At 43.8% G+C, this 21,234-nt stretch overlaps 1 protein-coding gene across 1 annotated transcript in view; it reads left to right on the plus strand.

Annotated features, from left to right (window-relative positions):
• Positions 1-2,914: 2,914 nt before the first annotated feature.
• MOSMO (modulator of smoothened) overlaps positions 2,915-21,234 on the plus strand; it is a 44,733-nt gene continuing 26,413 nt past the window's right edge. Inside the window, exon 1 of the mRNA XM_028705409.2 lies at positions 2,915-3,245. Coding sequence (XP_028561242.1) covers positions 3,140-3,245 — 106 coding nt within the window. The 5' untranslated portion in view covers positions 2,915-3,139. The remainder of the gene's footprint in view (positions 3,246-21,234) is intronic.

Below are 21,234 nucleotides of genomic sequence, written 5' to 3' on the forward strand. Positions count from 1 at the left end.
CTCTGGTGGTCCATGTTGACAAAGCCTCCGTGGATTCTCTGTGTAGCCAAAGACGGTCAGAGAAATGCCTCTGGAAAGCCTTTTGGGAAGAGACCACCAGCCTACAGTGTCATGTGAAGGGATAACACTACGGTAGGCAAGGTGACATTGATGCCTAGTAACAGTTTAGAATACTAGTACTGTGGAATTCCAAGATTCTTGGAATCTCCAATGAACATAAGAACATAAGAAGAGCAAGCGGGGTCAGGCGAAAGACCCATCTAGTCCAGCATCCTGTTCTCATAGTGGCCAACTAAATGCTTGCAGGAAAACCACAAGCAGGATCTGAGCACACAAGAACTCTCCTCTCCTGTGGTTCCCAGCAACTGGCATTCAGAAACACCTGTGGAGGTAGAGCATAGTCTGCATGAATACAGTGGTGCCTCGCAAGACGAAATTAATTCGTTCCGCAAGTTTTTTCTTCTTGCGAGTTTTTCGTCTTGTGAAGCACGGTTTCCCATAGGAATGCATTGAAAATCAATTAATGCGTTCCTATGGAAACCGCTTGCCAGGCTGGCAGTGCGGAGAAGGGCTTTTCTCCCCACCGCAAGCCTTCAGGACAGGTACGGGAACAGAGGGGAAGGGGCGCCAGCATTCTGAATGTTGGCGGTGGGAAGGAAAACCGCAAGTCTTCAGGACAGCCATCCGAAGGCTGGCGCGGGGAGAAGGTCTCTCCGCCCCACCGCCAGCCTTCGGAGGAGACTTCCGAAGGCTGGCGGCGGGAGGAGGTCTATCCGCCCCACCGCCAGCCTTCGGAGGAGGTCCGAGGACAGTGGGGAAGACGCGCTGCGCTTCCCCGCTGTCCCAGAGATTTCCCTATGGGCTTTCGTCTTGCGAAGGAAGCCCATAGGGAAATTCGTTTTGCGAAGCGCCTCCAAAACGGAAAACCCTTTCGTCTAGCGGGTTTTCCGTCTTGCGAGGCGTTCGTCTTGCGGGGCACCACTGTAGTAGCCATCAATAGCCCTCTCCTCCATGAATTTGTCCAATCCTCTTTTAAAGTCAAATAGTTTCGTGGCCATCACTGCCTTCTGAGAGAGCAAGGTCCATAGTTTTACTATGCACTGCATGAAGAACTTTCTTTCCTCTGTCCTGAATCTTCCAACATTCAGCTTTATTGGATGTCCACAAGTTCTAGACACCTTGCAGGGTAATGCAGAAGCAATCCAAAATGAGCTTTTATTTTGGAATGAAGCCACTTAGTCAATATGTGCTTTTCAGGAGCAAAAACAATGCAATAGAAAAACAAAAAATCATATTCATAGATTGTGGGTGGACTACGTAGAAAAATCGAGTACTCAGGCTGCATATACATTGCACCTTTAAAGCACCTTTGAAGCACACCCTCAAATAATTATGGGCACTGTAGTTTGTTAAGGGTTGCTGTGAATTGCAGCTCTGACTATAGTGCCTAGAATTCTTTGTGCAGGGAAATGTGCTTCAAAGGTGTGTATGCTGGACCAGCCTCCATAGATTCTAGAATAAAATGTTGTGTGTACACAGCCTAAGTAGCAACAATACTTAGGGCCTTTAGCAGAGGACATATCACTTGCTACTAGATTAAAAAATGAAGATGCCAAGAACTGAACTGTGGGTATTCAGCTACTAACACCTGTCTTCTGCTACTGAGCAAGGGTTTTCCCCCATGGTACTTTCCATAGCCTGGCTCTGAAAGTGACTTGAGCTGGAATGGGGTGGACAAGAATAACTTTGGAGAGCGGAGCATGTCTGAGGAAAAATTAGTGGGTGCAGGACGGGTTGAGCACCCCTTTTACTGATCGTCCTGTGTGAGCGCCTCTCCTTCCTGTTTGCTAATGTGTTGTTCTGTCCTATGTTCCACTGCACTTACTTCCAGGTAATTCTGTGCAGGACTGCAGCTTGAATATGGCACTTTTATACCTTGCAATTTGTGTAGAAGGGTTTAAAAATAAACTGGATAGACAGTCTGCAGCTTAAATGTCACATGGCAATTAGGTTTCCCTGCACCAGTGTTATGGGTGTGTATTTCTAGATGGCCATTGAAAGGAAGGGGTGTTGCTATGGCTAAATATATTTTTAGAATCCATACAACTCTGTGGCTTTGGAGTTGCTAGACTTGGCAGTCTAGAATACCAATCATTGGCCAAGCATCCTACACCCTTGGTAGCAAGTGGTTCAGATTTAGATTTCTGGCTACTTGTAAAAGAGCAGTAAAATGTAGTTAGCAAATTCATTACACACGCTCTTGAGCTTATGTATTGCTCTCTCTGGGGTGGAAAATATATGGCTGCACCATTTCAGACTGTATTAGGTGGCCCGCCTTGCCCAGGAGAGTCCAGGAAGCTCAGCTGGCAGCTGGCAAGAGTCTCATACCCCTCCCCCCGTTCTACCCTCACAACAGCCCTGTGAGGTAGGACAGGAAAAGAGGTAGCGAATGGGGATTTGAACGCGGCTCCCCTAAAGTCTTGCTCCAGCACCCATATAAATCCTTAGTACGTAAGTAGTAGTATAATAATAGCGCAACTTTCCTTTTCCCTTTCCTCAATTAAATTCCCCTCAGTAAAAATAAATATATTTATTTATTTAAATAGACTAGCCCCGCCCCCTTCCTCAACGCTTCCCCCGTCGCCGAGCCCCGCCCCTAAGCGAGCCTCAGCCCCGCCCCGCCCTTTAGCACCGCCCCTCACGTGCTCGCGCAGTATTACATCTCTACAACCCCGCCCCTTCACCCTGTAGGAAGCCCCGCCCTTGAAGCCTGCCCTCTCCGCTCTAAGCCCCGCCCAATGATCTTGCTGCCGCCGCCGCCGTCTCCTTAGCAGGCCCCGCCCCGTCTGGGACAAAGTGTGAAAGGCGCGGGGAGAGATGAGGACGAGGGCGTGAGCTTTCGCTTCCGGGTTGCGCGGCGGCTGCTCGGGTTTTGCTTCCGGCGCCGTCCCGAGTCGGGACGCGGGGGGGCCCGAGCCCGCTCCTGTGGCAGCGGCTCCCTGAGGGCGGCGGCGGGGTGACGGCGAGCGCGTCTGCTGCGGAGCCGGAAGGCGAGCCGAGCCATGGAGCCGCGGCTGTGAGGAGCCCCCGGCCCGGGCCCCGCTCTTGGGAAGCCGGGCCGAGGCCGGAGCCGGAGGACATGGACAAACTGACCATCATCTCAGGATGCCTCTTTCTGGCCGCCGACATCTTCGCTATCGCCAGCCTGGCGAACCCGGACTGGATCAACACCGGCGAGTCCGCGGGTGGGTCAAAGCACGGAAGGACCAGGCAGGACGGCCGGCGGGAGGAGGGCAGGAGGGGGTCGGGTCGGGTCTGCTCAGGGCAGCGGGGTGGCAGCCTGGAGGCACAAACGCTGCAGCCGCTGTGGCGATTGGTGGGTGGCTCTGCAGGGAGCCGGAGGGCTAAGTGGGGTCGAACCCAAATCTGCGAAGCGGCTGGCTGCTGCAGGGACCGAGGTGCTGCGCGCTGCGTGGTCTGTTTGTGTTTTGGAAGAAGAAGGGGGGGCGGGCGAAGTGCATTGGGAAGAAGCGGGGGGGGGGCTGGATCCAGCTCTCCCCACGAGGTCGGGGAGAGAAATCGGGGCATCTAGACATTCACCGTGACCCGACACTGTTCCTGTGTTTGGGGACAGGAGGAGTTCGGGGTTGGGGGCAAGGGTCGTGGCGGGGGACTCCAGCTCCCCAAGCAATTGGCCGCGGTGGGAACCAACGTACTGGACTCGATGGGCACCTTTGGCTTGTTTGTGTTTTGGAAGCAGAGGAAGAGCAGGAGGCGAAATACTGGGGCAGGCGGAGCAGGAGAAGGTGTCCATTTGGCCAGATCTTGGTCTCAGAAACATAACCTTTGCCTAGGGTGATTCTTCATGGAAAATTGCTGCTTGCTGTCTTGTCTCTTGGTGATTTTGTTAAATACTTTCATCATCCCCGTGGAAAGGAGGGTTGAAACACTACCAAATAAAATCTGAGATTGGAGGCTTTTAGCTGGGAAGTCGAGGGAATCAGTGGTGCTGCAGTGGTTAAATAGAACTTCCAGGTCCAGAGGCAGTATGCCAGAGAATATAGAGTACTGGGGTCAACTTTAGAAGCAGTCTGTTACCTTCATGCCTTGCTTATTGGGTTTCCGGGTGCATCTGGCAGCAAATGATATTGGACTAGCTGAACCTTTAGCCAGATCCAGCATAGCTCTTCTTGTATTTGGGAACAGAGAAATAACTCCTCACCCCTTACTACACAGAGTCATCAAGCCATTTCCTTGGAAGGGTAGGAGATGCAGTAAACCCTGTTGGGGGAAACCAGTGATGGAGTGGGCAAATATATGAGGGAGGGGTTTGATCATAAAATGAGAATGTATGGGTGAAGGATGGGGCAATTTCATTGTTAAAGTTTCTACTGCATCCTTGTGGCTTTGAGAACTTTGGCTGCAAGTCAGTTAGCAAGGCCCAGAGGTTATCAAGTCTAATCCTCTGTCTGAAGATAGGTCCATCATGACACTAGCCTGCTCCAGTTATTCAACATCTAGACTGCATTCAGCTGCAGCTGAAAATCAGTTATTGTGTAGAATGTGAGTTTACTGAAAATAAATATAATGTTCCACTGTTTGTTGTTAATGGGAGGTTCTGCCTCATAATGTGTTTGAGAAATGAATGTGCAATCCTGGCATGGCATCTGTGATAATTTACAGAAAAGTAGGAAAACAATTATCCTAACAGCTTGGAAGGGCTGCGCATCAGATAAGCGATGAAAGGCAGATGACACTGGCGAATTATGTGAGTATAAATTGTGTTTAGGCTTGCTATTTAGTCCTTCAAAAATTGGTGTATGTTCCTTGCGTATGATGGCACACTAGACTTGCACAGATAATATCATTTTTAAAGGATCAGGGGAATGAAATTTGAAAACTAGCATCACTCTGGGTGGGGGAACAATTCTTCCTTTATCCATAAAGGGCAGTCAGTCCAAGCTGTTCCTTGAGATTGAGATGTGGCAAGTGTGAACAGGGCTGAAAGTAGTGGTTTGGATCCAGAGTTTGTGTGAATGGAAACTGCTTGGGCAACAGAAGTTTCCTTCACTATGCATCCCCTGAAAAATGTTCTTTCCTGAGGTTCAGCTGGGCTGCCCTGAAATTTTTGGAGTATGGTGTGTGGGAAGAAAATTGGACAGAGACTGCACAAGCAGAGAGATAGGCAATGTTGTTGGGCTATAACTCCCATCTGCCACAGTAAGAGTGGCCAATGGCCAGAGATGATTGGAATTGTAGTCCCAACAATGTATGGAGGGTATTGCATTGACTACTTCTACCTAAAAAGAGGTACTCTGGCTTGAGTAACCTGGGTTTGGAGAGCTTAGAGTTCTTGAAACCTTTTTTTTTTTTTTGCATTATATTGCCCTGATAGGGAGTGAAAGTCAGAGGGGAATAGACAAGGGAAATGCATTACTAGAGAAAGAGAAGTTGAACCTGAAATAAAGGTTGTGTGTGTGTGTGTGTGTGTGTGTGTGTGTGTGTGTGTGTTGGATACCAAAAACTGTCTCAACTGTGGTCAGACAACATCTGTGTCATCTTTAGACATGTACTTGCATATTTGACCCTGAAGAAATAAGGGCTAGTCTGCCATCTCTTAATTGTACTAAAGCAGATACATTGTTATGGTGAGATATATTGCTGAAGGAATTGATCCCCCCCCTTTCAGCTTGATGAATCTGAATTGGATCACTATTTGCTTTGTAAATGTGATAATGAGTAGCAGCCACTTGAGGCTATACTGGGATGTCAGCATAGGTTTCATTGGTGCTGGTGTTTAGTTTTTCTGATGCAACTGTAAATGCTAACCTTTTTGTGTGTGGGTGAACTTCCTGAAATAAGGACGTAAATTGCAGTGCTAGAGGGTACAACAACCAGAATAGATTTAATTAATGCCATGGAGTTCACCGCGTTGACATGCAGTTAAGTCTACCTGATACCAGAGGCTTACTGTAGTCCTCTGGGACATTTTATCCTCCTTTTGTCTTATTTCTGACAGTCTTAGTTTTATGATAGCAAGTAGCACTATTTCCTTGGCGTGCTGATGTTTGTGAATCTTGGGAAGTGCTGAGAAAAGGTTTTTTAATTCCAACAATCAGCTAATGAAAGTGTTAAGCACCCCCCTCCCAATTAATCAGTTCCTTTTAAGGGTTGGGCTTGTGGGAAAGTGGAAGGCCTTCCAATGATTGTGTGTTCTTTGGAAGCCGGAAGTAGCCTTCTGACAAAGACGGACGACAACTCATTGTTGTATGTATGTGCCCGTGTGATCAATGTGTATGGGATGATTAACAAATTTACTCTGATCAGCTTAGAATCTTATATTTGATCCATGGGAAAAGGCACTAGGAAATGGAGATGACAGAAGCTGGGAACTACTGCATCCATTTAGTAAATCTGGACAATATAGCTGTTATTTTTCCTCCCTTTGCTTATGTTTTCTTCTGATCTCTGCTTTGGAACTGCAAAATTTCAGTGTAGGGTTTTGCTTCACACATTCTTTAGAAGACAGTGAGTCTCTAAAGTAGATTGTTGCAATCTTATTGTGTGTTGTTCAAGTTACATCGTCCCCTGTCCTCCAAATCTCTGTTATCATTTTCATATTTTCATCATTCGATTTGTCAGTTCCATCAGGGCCTAAATAAACGGACCACAACATACAGTGACCTTCCGGTCCTCAAAAGTGCTGTGAAAGCAGAGAGACCATTCCGTCTTTATGGAATGGAATTCAAGGATTTGGGTCTCCTTACCTTTTGAGGATGGGCGTTGCAAAGCAAGATGGTTAGCAGTGAGGCAGTCATTGGGGACTGGAGCATGTATGGCCGTAGGCATAATAATTCACTCTCTGCAGGAGCTGGATTGCATTTTTTTTTAAATGCATCAAGGATGTCTCTTACATTGTGTGCTAATGTAATGTTATTGGCCTTCATGTTTTTCCTGAAGTTTAATGCCAGTAGACTTCACTGTAGACGTGATTGTTTATTTAAATATTTTCATTTAGTCACATTTCAATAGTACTGTATATAGTTTTTCCGCTTTCTTTGAGGCCTCCCTGTGGCAACAGCAGTTGCTTTCTACTCCTTTTCTTGCTCGCAAGGATGCGGTAGATAAAAACTTGGTAACGTTTGTATCATTATTTGACATGACTGTCCTAAATAACCAGCCATTGTTTTTCTTGGCAAATAAATAAATAAATCACTGGTTGGGTAAATTTTTGTGGAGCCTGCAAAAGTCAGGTATCTTGTTCTGTTTCTGTGTAACAATCGTCACACGCTGCTTTTGACGTATACATTTCCACTGGGCACTGTTCAGCCATTGGATAGAATGCATGCAAACAGCAGCATGATTTAATTTCATAGCAACCTAAAACTGGGCTACTTCCAGTGGCACCCGAGGGCACCCGAAAAGTGGCCCTCTCTGGGGAATTCCCTGAGATCCCTGTTCTTTATTTAGATGAAACTAATGTACACCCCTTTCCAGCTGCCTTTAATGGCTCTTCAAAGTGGTTCACAGTAACACAACCAAATGTCAAAACAAAATAAAAAAATCCCTTCCAGTAGCACCTTAGAGACCAACTAAGTTTGTTATTGGTATGAGCTTTCGTGTGCATGCACACTTCTTCAGATACCATGCATGCACACGAAAGCTCACACCAATAACAAACTTAGTTGGTTTCTAAGGTGCTACTGGAATGAATTTTTTTAAATTTTGTTTTGACTACGGCAGACCAACACGGCTACTTACCTGTAACTACAAACAAATGTGTTTATGAGGTCCTCACAATGACTGTTCCCATGAAGTGTATCCAAGAAGTATGTCCAAGTTGTTTGTGAATATTGTTGTTCTGCTGCCCAGAGAGAATTCCCAAGAAGAGAGAGATTAGCCTGTTCTTTAACTGATTTTCTTGGGAGTAACGGAATCTGTTCATGGTCCTGGGAGGCTAATGTTCACCTGAGTCCTCTCTCTACTCCTTCCGGCTGCTGTTAGTCAGATCAGGGATGAGGAACCTGTGGTCCTCCAAATGTTATTGGAATCCCAACTCCCATCATCTGCTGGCCTGACCAATCATTACAGTTTATGGAAGTTCTGGTCCGATACCATTTGGAGTACCACGGGTTATTCTGCCCGCCCCCCATCTGCCAGAGGAGGGTCTGCTAAATAGACATTGTAAAAGAAAGCAAGTTTTTCAGGTTAAACACTCTCCCTTATTTGTACTGTACTTCTTTGCTAGTCATTAAATATCAATTAATTTGATGCTTTGGCTGCACTTCACGAACCTTGTGTTTTTAAAACGTGTTGCAAAGCTGCTAAATATCCTTTGTAACCTTAGCAAATCTTAAGCTTCCACTGATTTTTCTCAAGCTCTGTACTGTTTAGTTGGCATTTTGGTCAACTTTGGTTTACTTTGCTATTTCCCTCTTTCAGTCCTAAAGAGAGAGAAAATTAATAGTCTTAACAGCAGAAGACACCGCAGCGTATGAAAAGAACACTTCATACTATTGCTTTGATACTGAGTGGACATCTGGTATGTTTCTGCTAAAGTGGCACAGTAAAGATTTTAAAGTGTGTCTTTGTTCCAGTGGTAAATACTGTTGCGTCTGGGTGTAAAATGTGTGGTTTTAATACTCTGTTAACAAATTGTGTTTGTATTTGCATGCGGCTCTTCTACCAGTTGGTTCCCAGTTGGGTAGATAAGCAACACAAACTCTGAATTAAAAAAACGCCGTAAGAACAGCAATTAAAAACAGTGGATTGAAACTTTTAGCTTTTTTGGATCCTGTAAACAAAGGATGGGGAGCCTGTGGTCTACCAGATGCTCCCACAATCTCAGACAGTCCCTGACAATTGGCAATGCATGCAGGGGCTGATGGGGGCAGGAGTCCAAAAGCACCTGAAGGGCCACAGATTGGAGCATGAACAGGGGTCCTCAGACATGCTCCCTGCGTCATCAGATTACATTTCCTTTTAATCTGAGGAGAGTTTGCCTTAGTGCAGACTGACAAAATGGGCAAGGGCTTGCTTTTGACTAGGCTTTCAACATACTTTAAAGAAGTGTGTTGCTTCTGAAGCTCAGCAAAACTGCAGGGAATGAGACAAGTAGCTTAAATAATGCAAACTGCCGCTATGGAAAAGATAGCTCATGGAATGCAAGATCTAGTTTCTTTGTTATTTCTGAACTATATGAAAGTATTTAGGCTGCAATCTGATGTGCCTTTATCTTTGAACTAAGCTCCACTGAACGCAAAGGGGGTTCCTTTCTCAGCACTTTTTCCTGGAGATCTTTTGAACCTTACCAGGAATTAAATCGAAGAATGTGCTCTACCTGTGAGCTTCACTTAAGTTGTGTTGGACCACCATGATATAAATATTAGAATTGGGATCCTTTGGCCCCCCCAGATGTTGGACTCCAATTTCTATTGAAACTAGCCAGTGGGCAGTTAATGGGAGTTGCAGGGTTCAAAATTAGCGCATTTTGTGCCTAAAGATTCTCCATTTGCAAGCACCTCAAAAAGTCTGGGTTTCATTTTTTGCGCCTGGCTGACACTCAAGGATTACTGAAATGTATGTGCTTTGAAGCCTCAAAGTGTATGTTAAGGATAGACAATATGTTAAGGAGTTTAACAATAAAGAGTAGCGTGTTTTGAAAACTGAAGTATGGTACCAATATTTTTATTGTAAACACCAAATGAAACATGTATTGACAGTTTCTGCTAAAAATGTGATTTTAACAATGTGTCACTTATGTGAATTGCGTATTAGTTCTGCTTATCAAAATAATAAATAAAAAGTGTTGCCAACCTCTCTCCCCCCCGCAGTGGCGACTAGACATTCTGTTTTGGTGCCCTGCACCCAGGTCCCAGAAGCCGTTTAGCTCCTAGCTTTTCTATCCCAGTTTCCTACACTGGAGAAGTTGTATTCCAACAACATCTGGAGGGCCACGGCTTCCCCATCTGTAGGTGCCTTTATTTTTAGGGGAGAGGGAAGTTGTGCAGAAGAGATGTTTGACATTTTAAAGCTGTAACTTGATTGCTGGAAACTGGAAGCACTTGTGAGTTCTAATTGCCTGTCCCCGCCCCAAAGCAAACCGCTTTTCAATGTATCAGAAGGGAAGCTTGTGTGTTTATGAAATCTCATAATGAATGCCTGTGCCTTCAATTATATTTCAAGCAGTAGTCAAGCAGCTGCCTTGGGAGCATCTGTTCAGTGTCAGTGCGCAACACAGAAAGTAACTGCGTTATACCTGTCGTGAAATTTAGATGCTAAATCCCTGCGGGTAACTCAGCAAAATGAGGAACGCTCACAACCACTTAGACTGATACATATTTTCACATATGGCCATATTGGCTGCAATTGATATTTCAGGCATGCCGCCGTGTTGACTTGTGTGCAGCTACTGTTAAATAGTAAACTTCAGTTGGCTGTGCAACTGTGAAATGTAATATATTTTTTTTTTACAAGTGACCTTGCTCCTCTTCTCATTTAAACAGCCCTGTAAGCTGAGATACTGTGACAGTAATAAGTTATGAATTTTAATGATGTATTTTAACTGCCAAACTAGTTTACTTACACTGGCATCTTCCAGCTTTCCTAGAGCATTTTCCATATGGACAGTTGGTAGTTGATCAAGCTGTTAATCAAAGAATACGGTCTGGGGATTGGTTGCTATGCTGCATACTTAAAACAGGACTTTTACATTAAAAAATTGCCTTTCTCTGTGTTAGACCATTGGACCATTTCGCTCAGTACTGGCCACACGGACTGGTAGCAGATCTCTAGGGCATGGGTAGGCAAACTAAAGCCCAGGGGCCGGATGTGGCCCAATTGCCTTTAAAAAAACACTTGTATTAATTTCTCATTTTCCTTCATTACATACATCTCAATTTCTTAACATTTGCTATATATTCCTCCCTCCCTCCCCTCCAAGGCTTCCCCCAACTAGTGTTTCTGGTTGGTTTCTATTTTCACCCGCTTTGCTACCTCTCAACAGGAAAAGTTATTAATAACATAACATCAAACCTTGAAAACATAGAAATAAAATTAAATACATCATCTTATTTCACTACAGTGGTGCCTCGCAAGATGAAATTAATTCATTCTGCGAGTTTTGTCGTCTTGCGATTTTTTTCGTCTTGCGAAGCACGGTGTCGGGAAAGTTTTAGAAAAGCTTCAAAAATCACCAAAGTCTTTAAAAACCTCAAAAAAGGCTACCACACCGTGTTCTATGAGTTGCTCCTCGAAGTCAAGTCGCAACTGTATTAACGGTGTTAAGAAAAAGGAAACAAACTTGCAAGACGTTTCCGTCTTGAGAAGCAAGCCCATGGGGAAAATCGTCTTGCGAAGCAGCTCAAAAAACAAAAAACCCTTTCGTCTTGTGGGTTTTTTGTCTTGCGAGGCATTCGTCTTGCGAGGTACCACTGTATCTTCCAAACATTTTCTGATGCGAATAATGTGAATGTTTATTTAAATCCTGCCATCAAGTCGATTGCCTTTCTTTGTTTCTGCAAATATAATACGAATGGTTCCCAATCTTTTTCAAAGTCTCTGTTGTCTTTTTCTCTTAGTCTTTCTGTCATTTTTGCCAGTTCTGCATAGTTCTGCAATTGCCTTCTAAATCCGGCCCGTGGATGGTCCGGGAATCAGCGTGTTTTTACATGAGTAGAATGTGTCCTTTTATTTAAAATGCATCTTTGGGGTGTTTGTGGGGCATAGGAGTTCGTTCATTTTTTTTCTTTTCAGAATATAGTCCAGCCCCCCCCCCAAGGTCTGAGGGACAGTGAACCAGCCCCCTGCTGAAAAAGTTTGCTGACCCCCGCTCTAGGGCTTCAGACAGGGAGCATTTCCCAGAGATACTGGGGATTGAACTTGGGACCTTTTGCCTGCAAAGAAGATGCTCTGCGGCTGAGCTATGGCCGTTCCTCAACATTGCACCTTGCATTTTGCACATTTGCCCTTTAGAAGTAGGTGCAAAACAGCAGTTGTGTTTCCTTACTTACGGCATTACAACTGGGGATATTCTTAAGTCTATAAATGGAATGTAGTAAGGAACAGAATGAAAAATCTACATTTGTGGTATTCACTTCGGCATTGGCTGCATTAAATGGGAAAGCCTGGCCACAGCACATCATGCATTAGTTATTTCAAGAGTCAATTACCGCAATGAACTTTATATGGGGCTCCCCTTGAGCTTGATCTGTGCAGAATCCTGCAGCATGATTGCTGATAGGAGTGAGACCTTGTCAGCATATCACCCCTGTGCTCCGAGATCTGTACTGCTTGTCAGTTGTCTACTGGTCCAAGTTCAGTGGGTCGCTATTAGCATATAAAGCCCTTAGCAGCTTTTTAGCACCTGCTAAAAATATTTTTGTTTAGATAAGCCTACCCAGATATCTGGAATGTTGACGTGTGCTTTAATCTGTTTTTAGGTTATTGGTGGTTTTAATTTTTGAATGTTTTAACTGTGGATAGCTCAGTTGGTAGAGCATGAGACTCTTAATCTCAGGGTCGTGGGTTCGTGCCCCACCTTGGGCAAAAAAATTCCTGCATTGAAGGGGATTGGACTGGATGACCCTCGTGGTCTATTCTTGTGAAATAGTTGTTCTTAACTGTTTTTACATATATTTTTATTCTTTTTGTAAACATCTTTAATGGAGATTTCCTTGCAATTAAACAGCACACAAATTTTCTTAAATACATAAATAACAGTAAGTCGTGGTTTATTATGAATGAGCTGCATTTGCTTCAGATTCACTCCTCCTATGTTGCCAATGAGATAGTAGCTTCCTGTTTTGCCCAAACCAGGAATCATGTTTATTAAAATCAATCATTTATTATATTTTTATCCCACCTTTTCCCTGAAGAGTCTTTGCCCTTGGGGAAGACCTTGGTCTGTACGCATTGGGCAATCTTTACTAAATTAAACTACAATATTTGAGCACCAGCTGGAGACCAGTTTCATCCTTTCCTCTTCAGAGTCGTCAGCAGATCCAGAAAGGTTCAGTCCCTGCTTTTTCAAGCTCATGGAGATCAGAGACTGGGACAAATGCTTCTTATAGCTAGCGAGGAGGCAACAGTTGAAGTCCAGTTGTGTGATCTCTTCCCCGGCCGAGTGCATGGTTGACATCCAGATTTATTGACAGCAGATTTATTAAACTCTTTACAGTCAGCTAGATGGTTTCTGCCTCACCCTTGAGGAAACGTGGCTCTAATGAAATCTGTCTTCCACATTTACATGGTATTGCCAAATAAATAGGAGTAATAAAGAGAAGACATTAAGTTGATGATATTGGTTCCTCCATCTGAAACAGGAGCAGCTGAATAAAACATTTAATATAGCTGTTGCCTGATAATCAGGTTAGGGTTAATATTTGGCATAAAAACTTAATTTTGCTTGGTTCTTCTAAACTAATATGCCATTGAAATTAAGCATTTGTCGTTACGCACTTCAAAATGTTCTGTAATGCGCTGGTAACATATACTGGTGAGTGGCATTACAGTGAAGGCTCTCAGAACTCTTATTTGCTGGCGTGATCTGCAAAGTCTATAACACAGCTCACCCTGATGTGCTTTATATAGTGCACAAAACCTTTTCCAGTGGTGTTTGCTTTGTAGCTATGCCCTTCTTTGAGCTGAAGAAATATAATAATAATAATAAATTTTATTTATATCCCGCCCTCCCCAGCCGAAGCCGGGCTCAGGGCGGCTAACAACAATAAAACAGTACAAAAGTACAACACAAACAACACTCTAAAATCATTCAATATAAAATTTTCTGGGTATTACATTGTCGTAGGTGAACTGGTTTGCATTTTTCCTGAGTTCTCTTTGATGAGGAAAGGCCTGGAGATGTAAGGAAGATAACGGGATTGTCCTTTGATTTGCGTTGAAAGCACAAAATAAAACTTGCACTTGATTTCTTGGCGTACCAGCTGCAGCACATGTCTTCTGAGGTCATAGATTTTGCCAAACCTCTATAGGAGGTGATCGAGTTCCTCTTTTTCATTTTGAGATAGAAGGTTTAATTTGTATATTCTCCTGTTTTAAAAAGCGTGTATTGTTATACAACAATATATTTTAACTTTTGATTGAGAGCTTTGATGCAGCTGGTGGGGTGGGGGAGACACCCAGATTTAGTAATAAAATGTTCTAGCATGGTGCTTGCATTTTAATGCCCACGAAAAACAAAACAAAACATTGTTTTGGTGTCTCCGAGGAGGATGCATAGTTGAAACATTTAGGCAATTTTCATATAATAAAGTGCCTGAAAAGTAGCAATTTAAGTCCTGTTTCTCTCCTTTTTCTGTCATCATTACATACATCAAAAGTATTGGAATAAAGGAAAGCAAATCATATGTAGCCTTTGGCGTTGGCTGATTCTCATAAATGCAGAAAATTGCAGACTGATTTTATTGCAATACTGTTGAGAGATTTTATTGCTTTAGTATGGATTCAGTCCTTCCCGTTGGGTATGAATGGTTCCCCCCCTTTTTTAAATAGGGTGGCCATCTCCTAATCCAATATGCTCACTCATAATATTTGATAAATCAAATGGAATGTCGGTGTTTCTAAGCCTGGAAACAAGATCTAATTGTGGGTTTTAACAGCCTTCTCCTCTATATTGCCAGGTCTGCAGAGGTGCCTGGTTGTCCAGTGGATTAAAAATTTGAGACTAGCACCTAGGAATCTGAAGGTGCATAATCCCACCCACCCACCTATCCTAAACTTTACTGCCAGTGATAGGTATGTTAAGCCTGGCCACAACTAAGGTGTAGTTTAGTTATACCCCACCCCCTTGTTGATAGGGAATTGATTTTGCATCTATATTAAGGACCAAACTCATGAACATATTACTGTATCTTGAAATGTAAATAGCAGCCAAGAGGAAGTCTGAGTAGCCTCGTGACTAGGAACCTGGACAAAAAACCCATCTCCTTGGAGCGACTGTTTGCATTTCAAGAGAAGCTTCCACTTTATGTCCTTGGAGGCTTCCCTTGAAATATATGTAGTAGCTTCAGAGAGATGATTTTTGTCAGGTCTGTGGCAGGAAGGAGAGGTAGAGGTCAGCTTCTGTTACACACACACACACACACACACACACACACACGTCCCCCAAGCATGCTCAGTTTTTCCAGGGACTGCAATTTTCATAAAATTAAAGCTTGTGTATTAATTTCCTCCATGCAATTAATGCCTAGTTTGGCCCTAGGCATGGGCATTATATGTGACTCACTGTATGGTTCTTCCCTTTCCCAACCCAAGTGGTCACTCTTCTTCTTACTGGAAGGTGTCCAGAAAGTACCATTGTCAATTCCTTGTTGAGGGGTCAACACAGCCGAGCATATAAATCCAATAATTGCACTAGATTAAAGCGATTGGAAAGATTGCTTCCAAGAAAGATGATTTTTAAAATTATTATTCTTGTTTAAGCCACCAAGACTGCTTACCACTGGGCAGAGACTTTCAGATTTTTCTGCAAATCATATGTAGTCTGATGCAGAATTGATGAGCATCAACCTGATGAGTGAACCAAAGAATCTTGGCTTAGATGTTTAGGAACGAAAAGGACTTGGAGGGGAATTTTAGTGGTCAAGACATTTCTTTCTCTCTCTTTCTGTGTTTCCCAGTCTATGCATTTGTTCCCCAGAATATAAAAAAGGTGGCGTAAACCTATACAAGTTGTTTGTTGTTACTACGTAATTAGCTTAAAAGAAGCCACACTTCATCCAATTGCCAAGTAAACCTCATTGGAAAAATGTGATCTGTTAATGACTCCTGGCTTATTAAAAGCAGTTTCCCTTGGAGTCAGTACTTGCACATGAATAGGATTATATAAAACATTGACTTGCATTTCTGCCAGAGTTAGGAAGAACTGTGGGTCACACTTTTCAACTTGGCTTACTTTTCTTCTTTAAAATAGGTAGCAGAGGAACTGTTCAAGTTTTCCTCCCTTTTTAATTTCTTTCCCTTTGACGGTCTTGTAACAAAAGCAGCTAGATGTAGTTCTTTTCTTCTGCTGTGGGTTGCACTAGCTGGCCAACTGAGCTTCAGTGCTTTGAGGCAAAAGTTGCACATAATTCTGACTTCTATTGCAATGACTGGGGCTTAATCCCTACTGTATAAGTGTTGTATTTGAAGAGTTGGGCTATGATAGATTATCTGACTTAGAGAAAAATGGCCATAGTGATCAAAAGCTTGAATACAAATGAATGAAATAACAAGGGAAGAGAATCCCATTCATGTCAACATTTTCATGAACTGTTTGAGCTAAGCATGCCACTGTCCTGTTGAATGTTGCCCAAGGTTCATTGGAAGAAATCCTCCATCTGAACAAAATTCTTGACTCAAGGTCAAAGTGCAACTTGAATTTTGATAGTTCTAAAGATGAGTAGCTGTTAAGTGTTATCTGTGCACGTACAAGGATGTGTAGTCTGTTCAAAGGGATGGCTGAGGGTATGGAAGATATTCTACAGAAGTTACATATTGCCAATAACTAACAGTCAGCTGTGATGGTTATATTTCGAAGAATTTGTGGAATAGATTTGGCTGCCTGAGGATCTCTGCTTGCTCCACTCCCACCTCTTTTTAGCATTTTTTCATCTTCAGTTCATTGTTGAAGGGGCAGAACATCAGTCCCTCTCTACAGCTTCTCTATCATCCTTCAGTTCATCTCTCCCTCTACCATCCCAGTCCATACCTCGTGTTAGAAATTAACCAGGTTCCAGGCACATTTTGTGACCGACATGGGTCCAGTTGCGACCATGTGGAGATCTCTGGCTGCCAGGTTGGTAATTGGGGAAAGCAAAATACCACATGGAGAAGGATCTGAAATATTTTCCTTGAAGCTTGAACCAGGGGTTTTTTTCTGGATTGTTTTATTTAACGTTTTAATGTGTTGTAAACTGCTTTGAGATTTGTTATTTAATATATAAAGTGGTATAGAGATGGTGGTGGTGGTGGTGATGATGATGATGATGATGATAATAATAATAAACAATTTCATTGTAAAAAAGAGAAGGCACCTGCCTAGCAGAGTGGTTGTGTACACAAAGAGGGACAGAAGAACCTGCTCTGAGCTTCCTGGAGGAAGGCCTGGGTAGATATGCTAGTAGCAATTTCAAATTTTGCAAGGACACGTGATAAGGAACCTGATGGGTTTCTGTGCTCAGCAATGCAATGAATTCTTCCTCCAGCTGGTTCCACTCAGTAGATGTTTTAGCCTTACCATAAAGTGCAAGGTAGTAGTTTGGGTTTTCTACAGAAGTATGGTCATTTCCCCCATAGAGGTGCTTGGCTATCTTTCATTTATGTCAGATAATGTGAAGGTGTACTCATGGTCTATAAACAGGGCAAAAAGGCTAAATCTGCCAGTGGCAGCTTGTATTTATCCCATAAAATTCAGTCTGACAACTGAGCCACAGAGGTTGGTGATAGATGCTGCTCTTCATAATTTAGTCCAGTCTTTGGTTGCATTTCCTAGTTGTGTTGGAGAATGCACAGAGAGAAGTTGCGAGACAGGTTAATTTTTTTATATTGGTATTATTTTCATATGGTAAAATTGAAATCTGGAATCGAATTGCTTTATTGGATACTTTATTCAATCTGCATGATTTTATTCTGAGTTCAGAAATTAGGGGGGCATTTACTTCCGATTCTTGGCTGTATAGCTGGGTCAGAGTTACTAGCATTCTATTATTTTCTGGATAATGTCCCTGAAATTGGGCAGGCTTCACAGTGCAGAATGAGAGTTGCTGTACCATAAATAAAGCATCATATGAAGATGCAGCAGGAGCTCCAGCTTTCACCCTTTTCTGGAGAGCTTCCCAACTCCTGCATCCCCATCTCTGGGAAGTCGGCCACACGTCAACCACAATGCATGCCTGCATTGGAGATGTCAGCCACTGGTAAGTTCATTTCATTCTTCCTTACAACCTTTCTGAACGAGGTGCCTTCCATATGTTTTGGACTACAACCCCCATCAGGCCCTGTCAGCATGGGTAATGGTTGGGAATGATGGGAGTTGTAGTCCAACAACTTCTGAGAAACCAGCAGCTTGGGATAGTCTGCCGTTTACTATTTTCCCATCTTTTCCACCTTAGATATTTCAGTTGACTTGAGACTTAACGTTCACAGATGCTGGGTTTATACTGGTTCTGTACAGTGAGGTTGTTCATGCAGAACCACTATCAGATTTCCTCATGCTAGCAGGCCATTGATTCATCAAATTCACTACTGATTGCCTTTCCCATCATCTGCTACCTGGTGGGAGATGCTAGGGGTGAAATCTGGGACATTTTGTATTCAAAGCATCGCTCTACTACTGAGCTATGGCCCCTGAGGATGGATAGTTGCTGTCTTTGGAGAGTTCCACCTGTGGGCTCCATTATGTATACAGTTGTGCTCTGGATCCCAAATGCCTTGGTATTCTGACATTTTTGATCCCGAATGCCACAAACCCAGAAGGGAGTGTTCCTGTTTGTGAACGTTCTTTGGAACCCGAATGTTCAACGGAGCTTCTGTGGCTTCCGATTGGCTGCAGGAGCTTCCTTCTGCCAATCAGAACCCACACTTTGGTTTCCGAACATTTTGGAAGTCGAATAGACTTCCAGAACAGATTCCATTCAACTTCCAAGGTACGACTGTGCTCCTTAATGTCTGTCCTCTTGTTCAGCACCTTTACAAGAGGCTATGAGGCAAGGTCACTGGTGTGCCTGGGCCCCATCTGCACAATGCATTTAGATCAATATCTTGCCACTTTGAACAGTCATGCTTCTATTTCCACTTCCAGATTTTAACCTCGCAAGAACTCTGTGAGGTAGTGGCTGGCCCACATTACCCAAATACTTCATGGCTGAGTTGGGTATTTGAGCCTGGGTCCTCCAGTCCAAACTCAAGGCTGGATGACCGTAGTTCAGGTTTCTAGTTCAGGTTTCTCCCCTTACTGTATGGCTACCAGCTTCATCATGGCCTCCCACCTAAATTTTGTTGGTTTGGGGTGGACAGTGTATTTTGGTGATAATTAGGAAAACATTTTTAATAATGCTGCTTTCTATTTTCAGGTAGTTCTCAACAGAGTGGAATGCAGAACAGTCCTGAAGATGAGAGTTCAGACATGATTAAAACATGTTGTCAAGCTGCTGATGACATCCATGGCCCTTCGCAGCTCATTACCAAGGAGAGAGGCTGTGGCAAGCAAAACTGGAAGGTTCAAGAGGAACTGCGCCTGGGATAGCAGAAGACAGCCAAAGTGTGTGAGAAGCCAAAAGGCTGGACTTCTCCACAATCTCGTGTTGTGTTGAAAGGAGTAGATCCATGAGAATTTGCCCAGATTAATGATGGGCTAAAGCATGTGGTGGAGGTGATTGCCTGGTTCAGACATCACAGAGTTACTCCGTGGTTTGTTGGAGCATGAAAGACCCGTGAGCTATAGTGCTTGCTCCCTTCTTTTCCTTCTGAAGTCCTTCCCTGCAGAGGAAACTTACCAGTTTCTAAACCACATTTTCCTTGAAGCCCAGACAAGGAAACTGTGGTTAAAATGTAATCTTCAAATCAGGATCAGGTCCTGGTTGTACAATCTTGATTTGTAGGGAGTTCTTAAACCATGATTTCCTGGTTCAGACACCGGAGGAAAGTGCCGTTTAAGAAACCAGAAGGTCTCTATGGCCAGGTGTACAGGAGGTGGAGCGAGAGAGTTGAGTGTACACAAAACCTGTCGCTGTTAATGCTTGTTGATGCTTTAGCGTATCATGGTTTGTTGGAGGGGCTTTTTACATCTGATGCAGGCCAGTGCATTACTTCCGTCCCCTTCGCAAGCAAGGAGACATTATGCAATCCTTGCCTGGCTCTTGTTTCCCCCCCAGCTTTGCCCTGCGTATGACAGCAAGAAGAATCTAGGCTTTTACAGCAGTTTGGCAAAGCCCTTTCCAACTCCCATATGAAGAAGGCTGCTGAAATATCATTCACAGATTCCCATAGAGTGCTTGCTATCGGCGGCAGTGGGTGGAATGAGCAGAATACTCTTGGGGTGTTCTGCAGAGCAATGCCTGTGAAAATTATGTGCAGATGGAGTGGAGCCTGCGTCATTGGCACGTGTGGTGCCAGAAGTAGCAAGACGACAGTGGAGTCCTGTGATACAGCAGAAGCATGCAGGACCTCATCCTTCTGGAAATGTGGGTAGCGCTAATGGGCTTTTTCTTGCCTATTCTTGCCTATTGCAACAAGAGCTAGAAGTTTGCCTTTCGTATCCATTTCAAAAGGCATTTTCAGGACTGCAGACGCTACCAGACTTCAGTACATTTTATCGTTGAAACTACGTTTTGCAGCATGCTACCATGTCAGTTTCTTGACAGTTCTTCATTCCACAAAAAAACAGAAGCAGAAGTGTTGAGAGTGGGGCATTGCTTTTAGTCCTGTTCTCCCTGCACCGTCTACCCAGGCTTGCTGGTATTGCTGTTTTCCTTTGTGAACCCTTTCTAGCTCCAGATGCAAAAAAGGATGCATCTGGCAGAGCCTTCTGCCCTTTCCTGTGGCCAAGGAAATGCAGTGGACATCGTCTAAGAAAGGGAACTTGAACAGTTTAGCACTTTTAACAGCCATAGTATGTTGCTTCATTTTCCAAGACAGCTGGCTACCAATCCCTGCCCAGATATGTCAGAGATGAGGAGCTTGAAGCCTTCCAGATGTTGTTGGATTTCAGCTCTCACCAGCCCTAGCCAGCACAGTCAGTGATGATGAGAATTGTAGTCTAACATCTGGAAGGTTACAGGTTCCTGCTTCCATGAGAAGATGTACAAGGTAGGTGGCCGTGGGCCACTGACCTGGTAAACTGGCCACTCGCCTGGCCTGGCTAGCAAGCTTCCTGACTGTATTTACCTAAATTAAAGATGTTGTGAGGTGTGCCCCCCCATTTCCAAAATCTTTATTTAAAATGTATACATTCCAAACTCTTAATGGCTGTGCCACGCTGGCTGTCGATTGCACTGCAAAATCTCCCAGTTATATTTCAGTTCTTGCATCTCCTGTTCTTGCATACCTTGTTTGCCTTCTCAAGTGTCTTAATGTGCCTACATGCACTGGATTCTCCTTCAAGGTGTGCATTTAGTTCGCCTCTCTGTCATCCTCCAACAGTCTCTCCCCCCCCCCTTTTGAAACACTTTTCAGATGTTCTCAAAAATCGTGTTGGTTTGGCATCAACACTGATCAGGTCTGGGTGTGTCAGAATCT

This window comes from Podarcis muralis, chromosome 14 (assembly GCF_964188315.1).
Source record: "Podarcis muralis chromosome 14, rPodMur119.hap1.1, whole genome shotgun sequence".
NCBI lineage: Eukaryota > Metazoa > Chordata > Lepidosauria > Squamata > Lacertidae > Podarcis > Podarcis muralis.